This window comes from Polypterus senegalus, chromosome 11, assembly GCF_016835505.1.
Source record: "Polypterus senegalus isolate Bchr_013 chromosome 11, ASM1683550v1, whole genome shotgun sequence".
Classification (NCBI taxonomy): domain Eukaryota; kingdom Metazoa; phylum Chordata; class Cladistia; order Polypteriformes; family Polypteridae; genus Polypterus; species Polypterus senegalus.
The window spans coordinates 8,878,150-8,895,190 of record NC_053164.1 but is presented as its reverse complement, the minus strand read 5'-3'; the positions used below and the strand labels follow the sequence as shown (position 1 = coordinate 8,895,190).

Sequence of the window (17,041 nt, the reverse complement as noted above, 5' to 3'; positions counted from 1 at the left end):
CATGCAGCACATGCATACGGGTGCCGTTCTCATCCCTACCACCTTCGCTGTCACTTCCTCTGCCTCTTGATATCTTAAATCATTCTTGAAGCAGATTGAACACTTGAGTGGCAGCTTAAGTGAAAAATTAAGGAAAACGTACGAAGTAATTGCAACACAAACTCTGACAATCAGTTTTAACGTGAAAAGACGTTGACAAAAGGAGAGAAGAAGCAGGCCGCTAGACTGGAGAAAAGAAGAGCTGCTCAGGAAGGAGCAAGTGCATCAACCTCTGAGCAAACGAATGGTAAACGAGCAGAGAAAGAGGATGAAAACGAGGAATACTCAAGTCAAGTGTATTCACTGCATGTTATCGTGCAGTACACTGTTACTGGTAATGGTAATAATAATACAATAAAACAGCTTTGCAGGAGCAATAACATTTGCTTTTTTTTTTGTTACTAATTACTTTGTTAAATGGTGCGACTCAAACCACTTACACCTGAACACCAGCAAAGCCGAGGAGCTGGTGGTGGATTTTAGGAGGCCCAGGCCCCTCATGGACCCTGTGATCATCAGAGGTGACTGTGCAGAGGGTACAGACCTATAAATACCTGGGAGTGCAGCTGGATGATAAATTGGACTGGACTGCCAATACTGATGCTCTGTGCAAGAGAAGACAGAGCCAACTATACTTCATTAGAAGGCTGGCGTCCTTCAACATCTGCAATAAGATGCTGCAGATGTTCTATCAGACAGTTGTGGTGAGCGCCCTCTTCTACGCGGTGGTGTGCTGGGGAGGCAGCATAAAGCAGAGAGACGCCTCACACCCGGACAAACTGGTTAAGAAGGCAGGCCCTATTGTGGGCACGGAGCTGGACAGTTTGACATCCGTGGCAGAGCGACGGGCGCTGAGCAGACTCCTGTCAATAATGGAGAATCCACGGCATCCACTGAACAGGATCATCTCCAGACAGAGGAGCAGCTTCAGCGACAGACTGCTGTCACTGTCCTGCTTCACTGACAGACTCAGGAGACCCCACAATATGCGACTCTTCAATTCCACCCAGGGAGGTAAACGTTAACATTATACAAAGTTATTGTCTGTTATCCCTGCGTTGTTATCAGTATGCTGCTGCTGGAGTATGGGAATTTCCCCTTGGGATTAATAAAGTATCTATCTATCTATCTTTTAAACTTCCTGAAGACGATGAAAATAAAATTGGGCTACTCGATCGTGCACACATACTTTGATGACATGCCTTTCATATCATTAAATTACTACTTGTGACGGATGGCCGGACCATTACCTGGCCGGAACGTTGGCTGGATGGATGGACCAAGGGAGAGAACCTTCATTAGGATAGTACCCTCACCGAGATGCCAGAGGGCAGCTAGAGGGAGTTGTAGTTTGGAGCAGCCATTTTGGGCTCAATGGGTGCTGCAGCTACAGCTGAACCCTTTGGAAGAAGGTCAACACACACCTGGGGCACTGCCAATGTGCATTATAAAAGGAGTCGCTTCACTATAAGTCAGTAAGCCAGAGTCGGGAGGTGGAGGACAAAGCTTGCGAGGAAGAGTCCAAGAATTACTACACAAAGATAATTAAGTTTATCAAGCCTTGGATAAAATGTGAAACTACAATCAAACATTATGAAAAATGGTGTTTTACAAATATGCAAGACTGTTACATAAAAACACACTTGTCACAGATATACTTGTCCATACCTTCCACTCCCATACATTAACCGTCATGTCGTGCTCATATCCAACAGATACAACGTAGCTGGAATTGGCAGAGAAGGCCACACAAGACACTCCATATTTGTGGCACTGGACTTCTGCGACCTGCGTCTTCTCGGTTACATCCCAAATCCGTACAGCTGGCATGTGGCCACTCTGTTTAAAAAAAAAAAACAATGTGTTACTCATGTCTATACAGGAAGTGCAGAGAGCACAGCACTAACTTGGTGTCACATTAGGGAATTACGCAACATGCAGTAGTTTAATAACTGTCAGAAAACATGTCGCAGACACTTGTGAAAGGAGCAAAACCTGGAAGTATTTTGGAGTTATAACCTCTCTTGATTAATGTGGTAAGAGCACAGGGCTCTCTCAATTCCACTGTAATATCTTCAACCTGCGGCTGTTGGATTAATACTAAACTTCTGACTTGTATACCACTACCAGCTTCCACAACTTAGCACCGGTACCAAAATGACACTAAGGCATATAATGGATAAGTATTGACAAAACTGAACATTGACTGTAGTAAAGGAGACAACATTACTCCAATACCATAAAGAAGTTTGCAGATGACACAATGGCAAAGGAGTGAGCGATCTCACAAAATGGAGACAAGACGATTGGCAGACTGGTGCAAGTGCAATAATCTGTCACTTAATGATGAATTCAGGAAGGCCAATGCTGTCCGCCATCCCAACGCACATCAAGGGCGCTGCAGTGGAACTGGTCAAGAGCACCAAATTCCTTGGTGTACACCCTAACTTGGTTAATTAACAGCACCTCCATAGCCAGGAAGGTGCAGCAGCATCTCACTCCCTGAAAAAGGAAAAAGCGAGCCTACCTCCTCCACTTCTCCCCACATTGTACACGGGCATCACTTATAGCGTTTTGACCAGCTGCATCATTGTCTGGTTTGGGAACTGCAGTGTCTGATTGAAAGGTCCTACAACGGACAGTGCACATAGCAGAAAAGATCACTGGGTCCTCTCTGCCCCCCACTGAAGACATCTTTGTAAAGTGTTGTATCCACAAAGATAACAGCATTATGGTGGACCATTCCCACCTCTCCCATGGTCTCACTGGCCCACATCCATGTAGGAGAAGACTGCCCCCTGCCGAGGACCGTAACAAAAAGACACTATCTACCAAGTACCCTACCTCAGCTGATATTATATAAGGACTCAATATTACATCTGCTGCTAACTGTCTGTCTTTTTGTACATCTCCTAAGCTACTCTATAATGCACCTTCTTTTTTGCTGTAATTGGTTTTTGCACTATTGACTATTGCACATTGTACACAGGTCTACTTTACAAGTTCTAATGTTAATTTTCTTATATGTTGTACTTTATACTTTATATTTTTTTGTACTACGAAGTTGAGAGAAACAGTATTTCGATTCTCCTGGATGTTCTGCACATATAGTGAATTGACAATAAAAGGCTATTTGATTTGACGGATTTGACTTAATATTGTAGCATCCAAACCAGTCCTGTCAGGTTCTGCAACAACTTCTGCCTCTTAGCTGTCTTGACTCTGAACTCTGTGCAGTCATCATGCCCTCCGATCTACCCCTAGTAGTGAATTGATATGTAGTACATTTGTTACATTTGCGACCACTATTTATTTTTTTTTTAACTTTTACTTTTATTTACTAATCACTATATGTTCAGCAGTTTATTTGTAATTGCACTTGTCTCGTGTTTATGTAAATTAGAACAATCTAGATGAGAACAGGTCATTTGGCCCAACAAAGCTCACCAATCCTATGCACCTAATTCTTCTTAAAAAACATCAAGTCTAGTTTTGAAAGTCCCTAAAGTCTTACTGTCTACCACACTATTTGTTAGCTTCTTCCAAGTGTCTGTGGTTCTCTGTGTAAAGAAAAATGACCCTTAACAAATTTCCAACTGTGTCTGCGTGTTCTTGATGAACTCATTTAAAAATAACAGTCTCTATCCATTGGACAAATTCCCTTCATAATTTTAAAACTTTCCTCATAACTCATCCCCTGTAGCCCTGAATCAGCCTAGTCTCTCTTCTCTGGACCTTTTTCTTGTGCTGTTATGTCCTTTTTGTAGCCTAAAGACTCAAACCACACCAATTACTCCAGATGAGGCCTCACCAGTATGTTATAAAGCTTGAGCAGAACCTCCTGTGACTTGTACTCCACACATCAAGGCGCTATATAACCTGACATTCTGTTAGCCTTCTTCATGGCTTCTCAACACTGTCGGGAAGTCGATAGCTTAGAGTCCACTACGATTCCTAAATCCTTCTCATAAGGTGTACACTCGATTTTCAGGCCACCCATGGTGTATTCAAACCTAATATTTTTACTTCCTATGTGTAATTCTTTACATTTGCTGACATTAAATTCCATCTGCCACAAATCTGCCCAAGCCTGTCTGCTGCCCAAGTCCTTCTGTGATGATATAATGGATTCCAAATTATCTGCTAATCCACCTATCTTGGTATCATCTGCAAACTTAACCAGCTTCTTACTTACATATTATATTACAATCATTTATATGTATTAAAAATATCAGCGGCCCCAGCACTGACCCCTACTGGTCACCACTCTTAACATTGGACAGTTCTGATGAGGTTCCTCACAACATCACCCTCTGCTTCCTGTGTCTGAGACAATTCTGCACCCATCTAAAAACATCACCCTGAACTCCCACTTCTTTTATTTTAATGCCCACCCTCTCATGTGGCACCTTATCAAATGCTTTCTGAAGGTCAAGATAGATAATATCATAAGCTCCACTCTTCACTATCCTTTTGTTGCCTCCTCATAGAATTCTAATATGTCAGTAAAACACGACTTCCTTCTTCTGAACCCATGCTGACTGTTCAGTTAAACTTCTGTCTTTGCCAGGTGTTGCTCAATCATATCCTTAATAATTCCTTCTATTCATTTTCCTGTGATGCACATTAAGCTTACTGGCCTACAGTTGTTTGGATCTGTCTTGGCCACCCTTTTTATATAATATAATGATGTTTACCATTTTCCACTTCATCGGAATCTCCCCAGTGCACAGTGAGTTCCTAAAAATGTTTCCAGGCTTTATATCTGTACTTGCTAACCTCCTTAAGAACTTGAGGGCAAATATCTAATCCTGTTTGATTTCAATTTGTTTGATTTCAGCTTATTTAATCTGAGCAGCACTTCTCCCTCTACAATCTCCAAATCCCAGTAAATATTGGAAGTGGCCAGAATTGAACCGGGGGACTCTTGATTACAAGTCAGCATTTCTTACTGCTACACCACGGAAGTTGTCGTATTATACTTGCACCTTTTGTGAACATGATTATTATTTGGTCTTCAGCCTTCACACATTATACACTTCATGTCTATATTTTGTCATGTATTACTAAAACATGAAAAACATTTGTTTTAACAATGTGTTTACATAAATTGTTGTAGACACAAAACACACGTGAAATGCGTGTGTTCCAAATAAAGATCTATTCTTTCCCCTCTAAAACTCCAGCACTTCACTCCAAGATAATTAAGGCTTGGGCTAGGACAGCTTTGTGCCCTTTCTTCGTCGGTGGGTGATGTATAGCAGGCTGCTTGTGGTGATCAACACATTTACAAGACAAAAGACGCTGACGGAGAGGTGTGAAGGGATTTAAGGTTGGCCAGATTTGCAAAATTTTTCGTAGATGTTGTTAATTCTAGTGTTAAGGAGCCAGAATGACTACGCCATGGTGGGCAGTTTAGCCTGGACATCAGGGTATACTCTACTCTTTATGACAGATGCACAGGAATCTTTTATGACCACAGAGAGTCAGGACCCCTGTTTTAAGTCTCATGTGAAGCATGTTCTGGGGCATTGGGATCCACACACATTCCAGCAAGACTGTGCTGGAAAGCTGGTACTTGGTTGGTAAATGTGACACAGCCAATGATTTTTAGCCATATAAATTGACTAGGTCCAGTGACAAGATCAGCAAATTTGACATACCCCATGAGTAAAATTTACGTAAATCGTAACATCAGCTTTAGTGGAGGGGTTCCACCTTCAGTCTCTTGAAGAAAACTCATGCAATTCATAGGGCACCTGTAAGGCTTGCAAGTTGGGCTTTGCCAAGTAAATATCATGTGCTGTTTGGCTCTTCCTGTGACTACAAATATATTGAGGCAGTAAAACAATATTTTTTTTTCTTCTTGCCCTCTCTTAGAGTGTAATGTCTTGCAGGTACTACAACAAAGCAGAAAGGAGATCAAAAATGTTCATAAAATGCATGCTAAGATGTTTGTTTATAGTTTTAGATTCACAGACTGCAGATGCTGCTTTTTAATTTACACCCATTAAATCTGTGTGTACATTTCACATTTAAATATGTTCTGTTTGATTATGCAGGCCTGTATGATAATTACTTATAAACCAAAAAACCCTGCTCCATTACATACTGAAGACCAAACACAGTTTTTAATGTGGCGTTTAACAAAGCATCACTGTACAGTAGTCTTCTGCCGAGTAATAAATATGTCACTGGTAGGCTGCCAAACTAAATGGGGGCAAGGAACAAAAAAAAAAAAAAGTACTGTAAGGGGAAGAGTTATATTTGTACGCATAAAAAAGTCTGGAATGCTGGCTTGGCATACCTGTTAGAGGTATGCCAGGCCAGAGCAGACGAACACTTCAGAACATATTTCTAAAAACCCAACACTTTGTCTTTTTTCCTAATTAATGGAATTTACATTGGACTCAAAAAACACCCAGACTCCTTCACTTTAAGCACACTTTATTCAGTTGTAGAATGGAAAAATTTGCTATTATTGCCATCAATTTAAACTAAATACCCCATTAACAACAAAATGAGAACATGTTCTCAGAAAGTGTTAAAAATGTATTAAAAAAATATCAAAAACTTAAATCTCTCATTCATAGAAATATTCAAACTCTGGGTTCGGTACTTTCTAGAAGCCCTTTAAGCAGCAGTTCCAGTTTCAAGTCGTCTTGGGCAAATTTCTACCAGCTTTGCACACCTGGATTAGGACAGTTTATCTCATTCTTGCTGGCAGTTCCTCTCAAGAGACATTAGATTGGAAGGAAATGTCTTGAAACTGGCATCGTCAGGTCTCTCCACACATGGGCTTTGGCTGAACTACTTGAGCATAGTCATTGTTGGGAGGTGTGAGAAAAATTGCTATTAAACAAAAAAATATATACTTAAGCCACTCCACCTTTATCTTGGTTGTAAACTGTTGCCGTCTTTGAGAGTGAACTGTCAGCCTGTCTGAAGTCACGTGTGCTCTGGAGCAGGTTTTCTTCAAGAACCTCTCTGTATTTGGTTGCATTCATCCTTTCCTCAATTCTGACCCAGTCTCCCTGTCCTTTCCGCTGAGAAGCGCCCCCACAGCATGATGGTACCAGCACCATGTTTCACCGCAGGGATGTTATTAGGTGGGTGATGAGCACTGAGTGATCTTCGCTACACATACTGTGCTCAGGGTTCTTCTCAAAGAGTCTCATCAGACCAGAGTATCTTTGATCTCATGCTCTCAGAGTCCTTTTACCCAAAAATGGCTTCCATCTGGCCATTCTGCCATAAACACTTAATTAATGGAGTGATGCTAAGATGGCAACCCTTCCAATAGGTTCTCCTCCTATCTTCAGCAGAGAATTGTGAAGCTCCGTTGGAGTAGCCACTGGGTTTTTAGTCATCACCTGGCCAAGGCCCTTCTTATCTGGTTACTAATTTTGGCCTGACGGTTCCAAACGTCTTCCATTTCACAATTACTGACTCAATTATTAGCTTGCTTTCCATCCTGACATACGCAGGGTGGATTTGTGGGACCTTACATACAGAAGTACACGTGTATGTGCCTTTCTAAATGATGTCAATTAAATTCAGGTCACCACAGGTGGACTTCAGCCAAGTTCTTGACACATCTCAAAGAGATTTAAAGCAAACAAGAGGCACTTGACCACAATTTGGAGTGTCACAGCAAAAGGGTCTGAAGACCTCTAGGACTGTGAGACTTCAGTTTTTGACTTATTTTGCAAACCTTTCTGAAAACAGGTTTCCAATTTGTCATTACGGGTTATCGAGCGCTGATTAATGTGCAAAAATGGAAAGTTTCTCTATTTCGAATAAAATCTACAACACAAAGTGTGTATAAAGTAAAAGGGGTCCGAGAGCTTTCTGAATCCACCGTATATTAATCACGAGCCTTTACGTCTACCACTGTTGTATTGTGGAGTGGCCATGACAGATTGACCATCTCGCTCCAAGAAGAGCACCTGTAAGGCTTGCAAGTTAGGCTTTGCCAAGTAAATACCATGTGCTGTTTAGCTCTTCCTGTGACTACAAACAAATATATTGAGGCAGTTAAACAATATATTTTTTTTCTTCTTGCCCTCTCTTAGAGTGTAATGTCTTGCAGGTACTAAAACAAAGCAGAAAGTAGATCAAAAATGTTCATAAAATGCATGCTAAGATGTTTGTTTATAGTTTTAGATTCACAGAGCCTTTACGTCTACCACTGTTGTATTGTGGAGTGGCCATGACAGATTGACCATCTCGCTCCAAGAAGAGGACAACTTGTGTTCTATTTTGTGTCTTGTATTTACCCCCATTTGACAACACCCATTGCACACCCAGCCTACCTGTAAGGGGTGGGTCTCTCTGAATTGCCTTTCTTCCGATTTCTCTTATTTTTTTGGGGGGAGTTTTCCTCATCATCTTCTGCTGTCAAAAAATGGGGCCTATTAAAGCCCATTGAGACATTCCTTGCGTAATCTTGGGCTATACAGGGAATACATTGCTTTTGTTACTCATTATGTAATTTGCGATTGCATTTTACCTGAGAATTTGCCAAAGCACTTTGTGCCTGCACTATATAAAAATAAACTGAACTGAATTTTACCCCCTTCATAGAGATGGTGACATTGGCGTTACGACTGACAAGAGTACTTCCTATGCAGTTTTACTTGGTATGTTATAGACTGGTAACTAATTAATACTTTTGTGTGTTTCCTTTTTCCTGTACACATTAGTGACACTAAGTGCCACTGTCACCTGACCCTCATACACTGTAGCCACCTGTGATGCTGGGAAGATGAAGAAAGCTTCTCAAGAGTATCCTCACAATGTTGAGATATTTAAGTACTACAGAATGCCCATTGGGAGCTGGTTTTGGTACCCAATGTGGTTTTATTTTCTTCAGCATGCAGTCAGCTGGAGTTTATGTTTTCCTCCCTTCTCGGGTGATCTGACTAGAGAATTTGGTTATTAAGCTTGGCATTTCTTTTGTTAGAAATAATCTTTATTTAAATAACTGAACTACTTTCAAGTGTAGTGTAATGTTGATTATTATTTATGCGGTAGCATAATACATTTTAGCACCGGTTTATACACCTGTGGACACAGCTCAGGCTAACCTAATAAGACAGATATCGGGCACTGCAAGTTAGAAAAGATATGCAAGGCATAACAGTCAGGTGCATTTAAGAGCAGTGCAGGTACTGTAGACATCAATGAACCGAGTTTAGTACGTGTGTTCTAGAACCTTCTCCATTCATTTCAGAGGGCCAAAAGCCTCTCTCAGCAGGCCTGGGGAAAAATGCCAAAAACAGGTCTGGACAGGACTCTAGTCCATCACACAAACAACAAAAATAAATAAATAAATAAAACACACACACACACACACACACACACACACCATGGTCACAACAGTCTGAAGTTGCCAATTAAAATAACCTAAATAATAATAGGGTTTAGGGGTTCCCACAGCGGATCATCTTCTTCCATATCTTCCTGTCATCATCTTGCTCTGTTACACCCATCACCTTCATGTCCCCTCTCGTCACATCCATAAGCCTCCTCTTTGGCCTTCCTCTTTTCCTCTTCCCTGTCAGCTCTATCCTTAATATCCTTCTCCCAATATACCCAGCATCTCTCCTCTGCACATGTCCAAACCAACGCAATCTCACCTCTCTGTCTCTCAACCCTCCAACCTGAGCTGACCCTCTAATGTCCTCATTTCTAGTCCTGTCCATCCTTGTCACACCCAATGCAAATCTTAACATCTTTAACTCTGCCACCTCCAGCTTTGTCTCCTGTTTTTGGTCAGTGCCACCGTCTCCAGCCCATATAACACAGATGGTCTTATTACCGTCCTGTAGACCTTCTTGCTGATGCCCGTCTGTCACAATCACTCCTGACACTCTTCTCCACCCACTCCATCCTGCCTGCACTCTCTTCTTCATTTCTCTTCCACACTCCCCGTTGCTCTGTACTGTTGATCTCAAGTATTTAAACTCATCCACCTTCTCCAACTCTACTCCCTCATCCTCACCATTCCACTGACCTCCCTCTCATTCACACACATGTATTCTGTCATGGTTGTCCTACTGACCTTCATTCCTGTCCTCTATAATAATACTAAAACCACAGTAATTCTTATAAAATGTTGCCATGATTGAACAGCTTTGCAAGTCGCTATTAAGGAATAACAAAAGTGAAAGGTAAACTTTATTATGGCGGGTGACCATTAAAAATATCGGGTGGATGTGGCACAGACAGTATAGTATAGGATGACCATATTTTCAAAGTCCCAAAGTTGGACACATGTATAGAATGTGTGCGCTCAGACAAGAAGCCACACTGTTTTAATGCCTCTCATCGTCATCAAAGAGGGATCAGGGCACAAGAAACAAAACAAAGAAAAACACTTTTGCAAGTAAACATTTGATTGTGCAAAATGCTTGAAATGGAAACCAATAAATGACTGTCTGTCTGTGTGATTCTTGGTCCTCCTCGCAATGCTGTTCAAATTTAACACAACTGGTCACCCTAGTAAATTACAGAGTCAGTGAAACAGTAAGTGTAATCTGTGGATAATGGAGGTGTGAGGTTGGTTTAGTATAAACACTGACAAAACGTTTATTAACTATGTGTATAAGAGCTTAAATGCCACAGGGTCCTTTATTCATATTCAGATAAGGTTTTGTTTTCCTTGCTTGCACTTTATATTTTTACGGTTAGGAAAACTTAACTTGCGTGTTACGAGTTAACATATCAGGAGGACTGAGGTGCTGATGCGTTTATTCTCTACTACCAGTTCTCAAACCACCAAAGTTCATGCAGCATCCCACGCACAGTCAATCAGCCAGTGACGGTGACTTCGTACACATACATGCAGTTTGTATGGTTCTTTATTAACTTGTACTGGGGATCCGTTTGCTGTCAGAAACAACAATAAGAGGTAAAAAAAAAAAAACAGCAAAATATACAAGTTGATGTAACTTCTGTCATGGTAAAGTTAACACTGAAGTTGCACAGAATGTTTCCTCGTTTTACACAAATTCACCAATGCTTTTCAATTTTCAGATTTAAAATTATGTATAGTACAGTCTTGTCTGAGGTTATCTCAACAAAATTTGGACCGCCTCAACAAATTTCTTTGCAAAATAAGTGTGCCATATCTGAATAAAACTGGTTGGGGGGGCAGAATTGCTTCATGCAGACAGACAGACATGGACTTTCAGAAAAGGCGTTTTACGTATTATATGTGAATACCCCAAATTGCAACTACAGAGCAATTACAAAACACAGTCAACAGAGAATCATTTTAAAAAGCGACAACCCTGATAAAAAAATAAAAGTCCAAATGTTTAATATTATGTCAATCAGGAAGCAGCAAAGAGCTCCAATACAAAATTCAGCATGGATAAGCTGGTTATAAAATGGAGAGATGGAAAAAGAAGTTTTATTTTCATTTTCTTTTGTCAAAATGGCCAAGGAGGATGGAAAAAAGGACACTTAGTAATCGCTGCTTCCCTTAAGAAAGTCACTGAAGCAAAACCAGCAAAATGTTAGGGCATTCTGCTTTTGGCAGTGAAAATATTCATAGATTTCAGCTCACATTCATAGAAAATGCATAATATTTCTAGGTGGTCAGGATTTTAAAGAGGAATTACGAGAGAGGTTTAAAACACAAAAAGATTAGGCATACATATTTTATTAAATATAAAAATAACCATGTTAAATGTTCAAGACTCTCAAAGGCTTACCTCACCGGTGACCAAGTATTTTCCATCTTGTGAAAATGCCAAAGCAGTAAATGTTTTTCTGCAAAACAAGCATTTGGAAAAATTGAAGAGTGTTACAAACCAAAATGTTTCCAGTTACAAAGCAGAATTCACCTCATGTAATGTTAGTTTTGATACCCCAAAGACTACATAAATAATTTAAAAAAAAAAAAAAAAGGAGATGGAAAGGTATTGTTAAGAATACTTTAGAACTGATCGGTAACATATTATATTCCATTGCGGTCTCTTATTTCATGAAATTAAAGCAACACAAGAATGTGCAAACTGCCCATCCATTATACAGATGCTCACAACATATGGCACATACACCATCTAACGGAGTCACAGTTTATTCAGTACATTGTGTGTTGCTTTCTTCTACCTTCCTTGTCATCTCATTTTCTCGTCCCTTCTTATTACCAAAACACACTGGACACTACCGGGTCCCTTGCACTCTGCCTCCCACAAGCCCATCATCTTAAAGACTAATCACTCTTTCCTTCATGAAGTGCGATCAGCATGGTCACTTTAGCTTTGTTAATCAGTTACTTCATTTTGTAAAGGATCTACAGTATTCACTGACCTCTTTCCTCACTTCTGCTCCCTAAATGTTCAAACAGTGGTTCCCTTCAGTCACTAATGCTGTAAGAATTCTTTTCACCCCACATTTTCCTTCTCTTGGAACCTAATGTATAACACCTTGCGTAGAATTCACACTAAAACATTACATACGGACAAAATTAGAAAAATGCAAACACACTAAAAAAATATAGATGCATAAAACTGTGCGCAAGCAAAGTTCTACACACTTAACATTTATGTTGATTGGGTTTTATAAAAGGGAACGCATAGCCACATGTCTACAGCCCCACTCGGACTCTTCCCAGAATTTTGCATATTTGAATACGCAAATAAATAAAAACTGCCCCTTCCGTTCAGTGCTTTGTTAAAAGGCAATGGTATATGGAAAGAATTTCAGTGAATGTGAAATGGAGGTTCTGGTCAGAGACGTAGAGGCATGGCAAAAATGTACTATTTGGTGGCTTAAGCAGTGGTATACACAAAAAAAGGGAAACTGGAGAGTCAAAGCACTCAAACGTTCAAGTTCAGAAAGTCGTACAGAGCCCAAAAAATGAAAAATGAAGTGATCCGATATCAAAGTTGATGTGAAAAGGCAAGTCGCAGCCCACCATCTGAGCATCAGCAACACTGTTTGAGCAGCAAGAAGCTGCAATTATTGGCGAGACACTTATATATCTTAATGAGACGCATTTTTCCCCAACACAGATGATTTTCACATCCTCTTTAATAAAACCCCTGTGTGCATCCAGGTGTCCGTGTGTGTGTGTCTTTTGGTGAAGTGCGATGCTGTGAGGCTCGGTGCGACACGCATGACCGGCATCGTGGACGCACATACACTGGAAGCTGAGCACACAGTGAATGGCGTAGCCACGGCCGCGCATGATAAGCAAATAAAGGACAGCATTGCTGGGGAGAGTGCTGATTAGGTAGTCGCAGCCGTGCACATAAAATGCATTGTTGGGCAGACGACACACATACTGCCCCGTGCATGTTTACTAACTATCTACTAACAACATGCCAACCAAAAAAAAGGAAACGTCAAATAGGACAAAAGACACAGACACTCAAATCGTACATAAGCAACATGTCCTGGAAGAATGGTCAGCTCAGCAAGTAAACATCAACAAAAGAAAGGCCTTAAAGACAAAGAAAAATACGAGCAAATAGATCGATTGTAAAAAAGAAAATGAGCGTCAGAATATTCCCCGTATTGATTTGGCTCAATCCTCTACTAATTTACCCTTTACCATAAGAAGGCGGCAATATTCAGTTACATTAGCCATTGTCATAACAATTAATAAAGCTCAAGGGCAAACCTTAGAAAAAGTTGCCATTTACTTGCCAGAACCAGTATTCAGCCACGGTCAGTTATATGTTGCATTATCAAGAGTTAGAAGTTTTACAGATGTTGTTGTCAACGTTGTAGATGGTCCTGAACAAGAGGGTTTGCAAAAAATGTCGTCTATAATGAAATTTTATTGAAAAATTTCCTGAGGTAAAAAAATAAAAACATTTTCTTAAATATCTTCTTCAGAGATTGTGTATTACAGATTGTTAAAGTGTAACACTAAGGCAATATTAATTATACTTACTGTATTGTCATATATGTTTCTATTTTATTTTTAATATTATTTTACTTTAGGCTTCTTGCAAAAATATTTTTAACAAAAAAATTAAGACAACAAACAGAATGAGGTCAAGGTCCCTTGCCATTTGATATAGACTGTTCCTAATAATGATTATGCAATACGTTCCAGCACCCGTTATTGTAACGGGCTTAATGACTAGTTTATAATAAGAGTGGTAATGCTTTCTATTTACTTAAGCAAATTCACTCTATGCCTTTATAAGTAATGTGCCGAGAATTGTGCTTTCCTGTTTGCCAACCAAAGGGTAAGGAAATCTTATCTATCTGGATGATAAGCGAATGTCATCATCCCTAACAGCTGGCATGGCGCGACTCAGTGATGACTGAGAAACACCCAATCGGTAAAGCAGTTCACATTGAAAAGCTCCTGTGACTAAAAGCTTGAGGGTGGACAGAACTTGAAAAGGAGCAGGTAGAGCACAATTCCTCACAGTCTGCCTTTGTAAAGATGACGCCAGTTCAGCACACAGCTCCAGGAGGAGAGCTCTGGGAAAGGGAAATTGACTTAGAAGCCAGTCACCATCATGGTACAAGAAATCAGTATGATGTCCACATTTTTTCTACCATTTGTGAAATCTTCCAACAACACTAAAGCAGTCATGGGAGTTTGAATAGTTTGTTCCATTATATTGTTACGGATTGATTACAATCAATTGCTTTAAATTTGTAAACGATTTTGCAATTACTTTCGTTGCATTTGATAAAGCCACCATCATGGATGTGAATCTAGAAAAGAAAAGGAAACCACACAGAAACAGTAGCACTGCTTTGATGCTGGGTGCCGCACATATACCGAGTAGAAATGTGCGTATGTATAAAATATTTTTTTCCCCCCCCAAAAAATAAAGGCTCACAACACAAAATAGAGAAAAATCCAACCTTTAATTGAAGTATATTTATTCATTGGGGGAAAAAAATCCCACATTAAAAAATACATTTTTTACATAAAATCATGTGTGCCACAATTATTGGCACCCCTAATAATTCCTATAAAATAAATGTAATTAAAGCGTTTTTGTCATTTCTAGTTTAGTTTTTTAAGTTAAGCAGAGTAAATTGGACCTTTTAATTAGTAATTAATGACTTCCTGTGTCCCTGGAGTATAAATATGATGTGACAGAGTCCTATTGCTCTTAGCCATTCTTCAACATGGGAAAGACACCATGCTGTTCAAGTAAGGCAGATGTGTGTCGACCTTCACAAGTCAGGTAATGGATACAAGAAAATAGCTCCTCGCCTAAAACTGCCTGTATCTACAGTCAGAGGAATAATAAAGAAGTGTAAAACAATGGGAACAGTGACCAACAAGGCTGGATGAGGACCCAAGTTTATCTTGCCACCGCGCACAGTGAGGAGGATGGTAAGAGAAGTCAAAAATTCTCCAAAGCTCAGTGTTAGAGAACTGCACCAAAGAGTGGTATCTTGGGGTCACAAAGTCTCCATGACAACCATAAGACGCTATCTCCATGCCAACAAGCTGTTTAGGAAACATGCAAGGAAAAAGCCTTTTCTCACCTACAATTACAAATGTAAATGCCTGGAGTTTGCCATGCGGTACTAGGGCTTCAACCTGGACTGTGTTCTTCGGTCAGATTAAAATTTAGGTTTTTAGCAACAAACATTCTAAGTGGGTATGGCGTGAATCCATGAATAAGTATGCAGAAAAGCACCTCATGCTCACTGTAATGTATGGTGGAGGATATGTGGTGCTGTTTCTCTTCCAAAGGCCCTGGGAACCTTGTTAGGGTGTATGGCATCATGAACTCCTTGAAATACCAGGGCATTTTAAATCAAAATCTGGTGCCCTCTGCCAAAAAGCTGAAGATAGGTCGTCATTGGGTCTTCCATCAGGATAATGACCCTAAACATATGGCAAAATCTACACAAAAATGGCTCAGCAGACACAAAATCAAGCTCCATTCAGGGCCATCTCCGTCCCCAGACCTCAACCCCATTGAAAACCTGTGGTATATATATATATATATATATATATATATATATATATACATATATATATATATATATATATATATATATATATATATATATATATATATATATACTGCTCAAAAGAATTAAAGGAACACTTTTTAATCAGAGTATAGCATAAAGTCAATGAAACTTATGGGATATTAATCTGGTCAGTTAAGTAGCAGAGGGTTGTTAATCAGTTTCAGCTGCTGTGGTGTTAATGAAATTAACAACAGATGCACTAGAGGGCAACAATGAGATGACCCCCAAAACAGGAATGGTTTAACAGGTGGAGGCCACTGACATTTTCCCTCCTCATCTTTTCTGACTGTTTCTTCACTAGTTTTGCATTTGGCTACAGTCAGTGTCACTACTGGTAGCATGAGGCGATACCTGGACCCTACAGAGGTTGCACAGGTAGTCCAACTTCTCAGGATGGCACATCAATACGTGTCATTGCCAGAAGGTTTGCTGTGTCTCCTGCACAGTCTCAAGGGCATGGAGGAGATTCTAGGAGACAAGCAGTTACTCTAGGAGAGCTGGAGAGGGCCATAGAAGGTCCATAACCCATCAGCAGGACCAGTATCTGCTCCTTTGGGCAGGAGGAACAGGATGAGCACTGCCAGAGCCCTACAAAATGACCTCCAGCAGGCCACTGGTGTGAATGTCTCTGACCAAACAACCAGAAAGACTTCATGAGGGTGACCCAAGGGCCCCATGTCCTCTAATGGGCCCTGAGCTCACTGCCCAGCAGCATGCAGCTCGATTGGCATTCGCCATAGAATACCAGAATTGGCAGATGCACCACTGGTGCCCTGTGCTTTACAGATGAGAGCAGGTTCACCCTGAGCACGTGACAGAAGTGAAAGGGTCTGGAGAAGCCATGGAGAACATTATGCTGCCTGTAACATCATTCAGCATGAGCAGTTTGGTGGTGGGTTAATGATTGTCTGGGGAGGCATATCCATGGAGGTCACACAGACCGCTACAGGCTTGACAAAGGCACCTTGGCTGCCATTAGGTATCAGGATGAAATCCTTGGACCCATTGTCAGACCCTA

The 17,041-nt window shown here is 40.5% G+C and overlaps 1 protein-coding gene across 1 annotated transcript in view; it reads right to left on the bottom strand.

Annotated features, from left to right (window-relative positions):
• Positions 1-17,041, bottom strand: part of wdr62 (WD repeat domain 62) — a 188,952-nt gene that overhangs the window by 112,847 nt on the left and 59,064 nt on the right. The window contains exons 4-5 of the mRNA XM_039770094.1: positions 11,763-11,820; positions 1,708-1,878 (exon numbers count right to left, since the gene is read on the bottom strand). Coding sequence (XP_039626028.1) covers positions 1,708-1,878; positions 11,763-11,820 — 229 coding nt within the window. The remainder of the gene's footprint in view (positions 1-1,707; positions 1,879-11,762; positions 11,821-17,041) is intronic.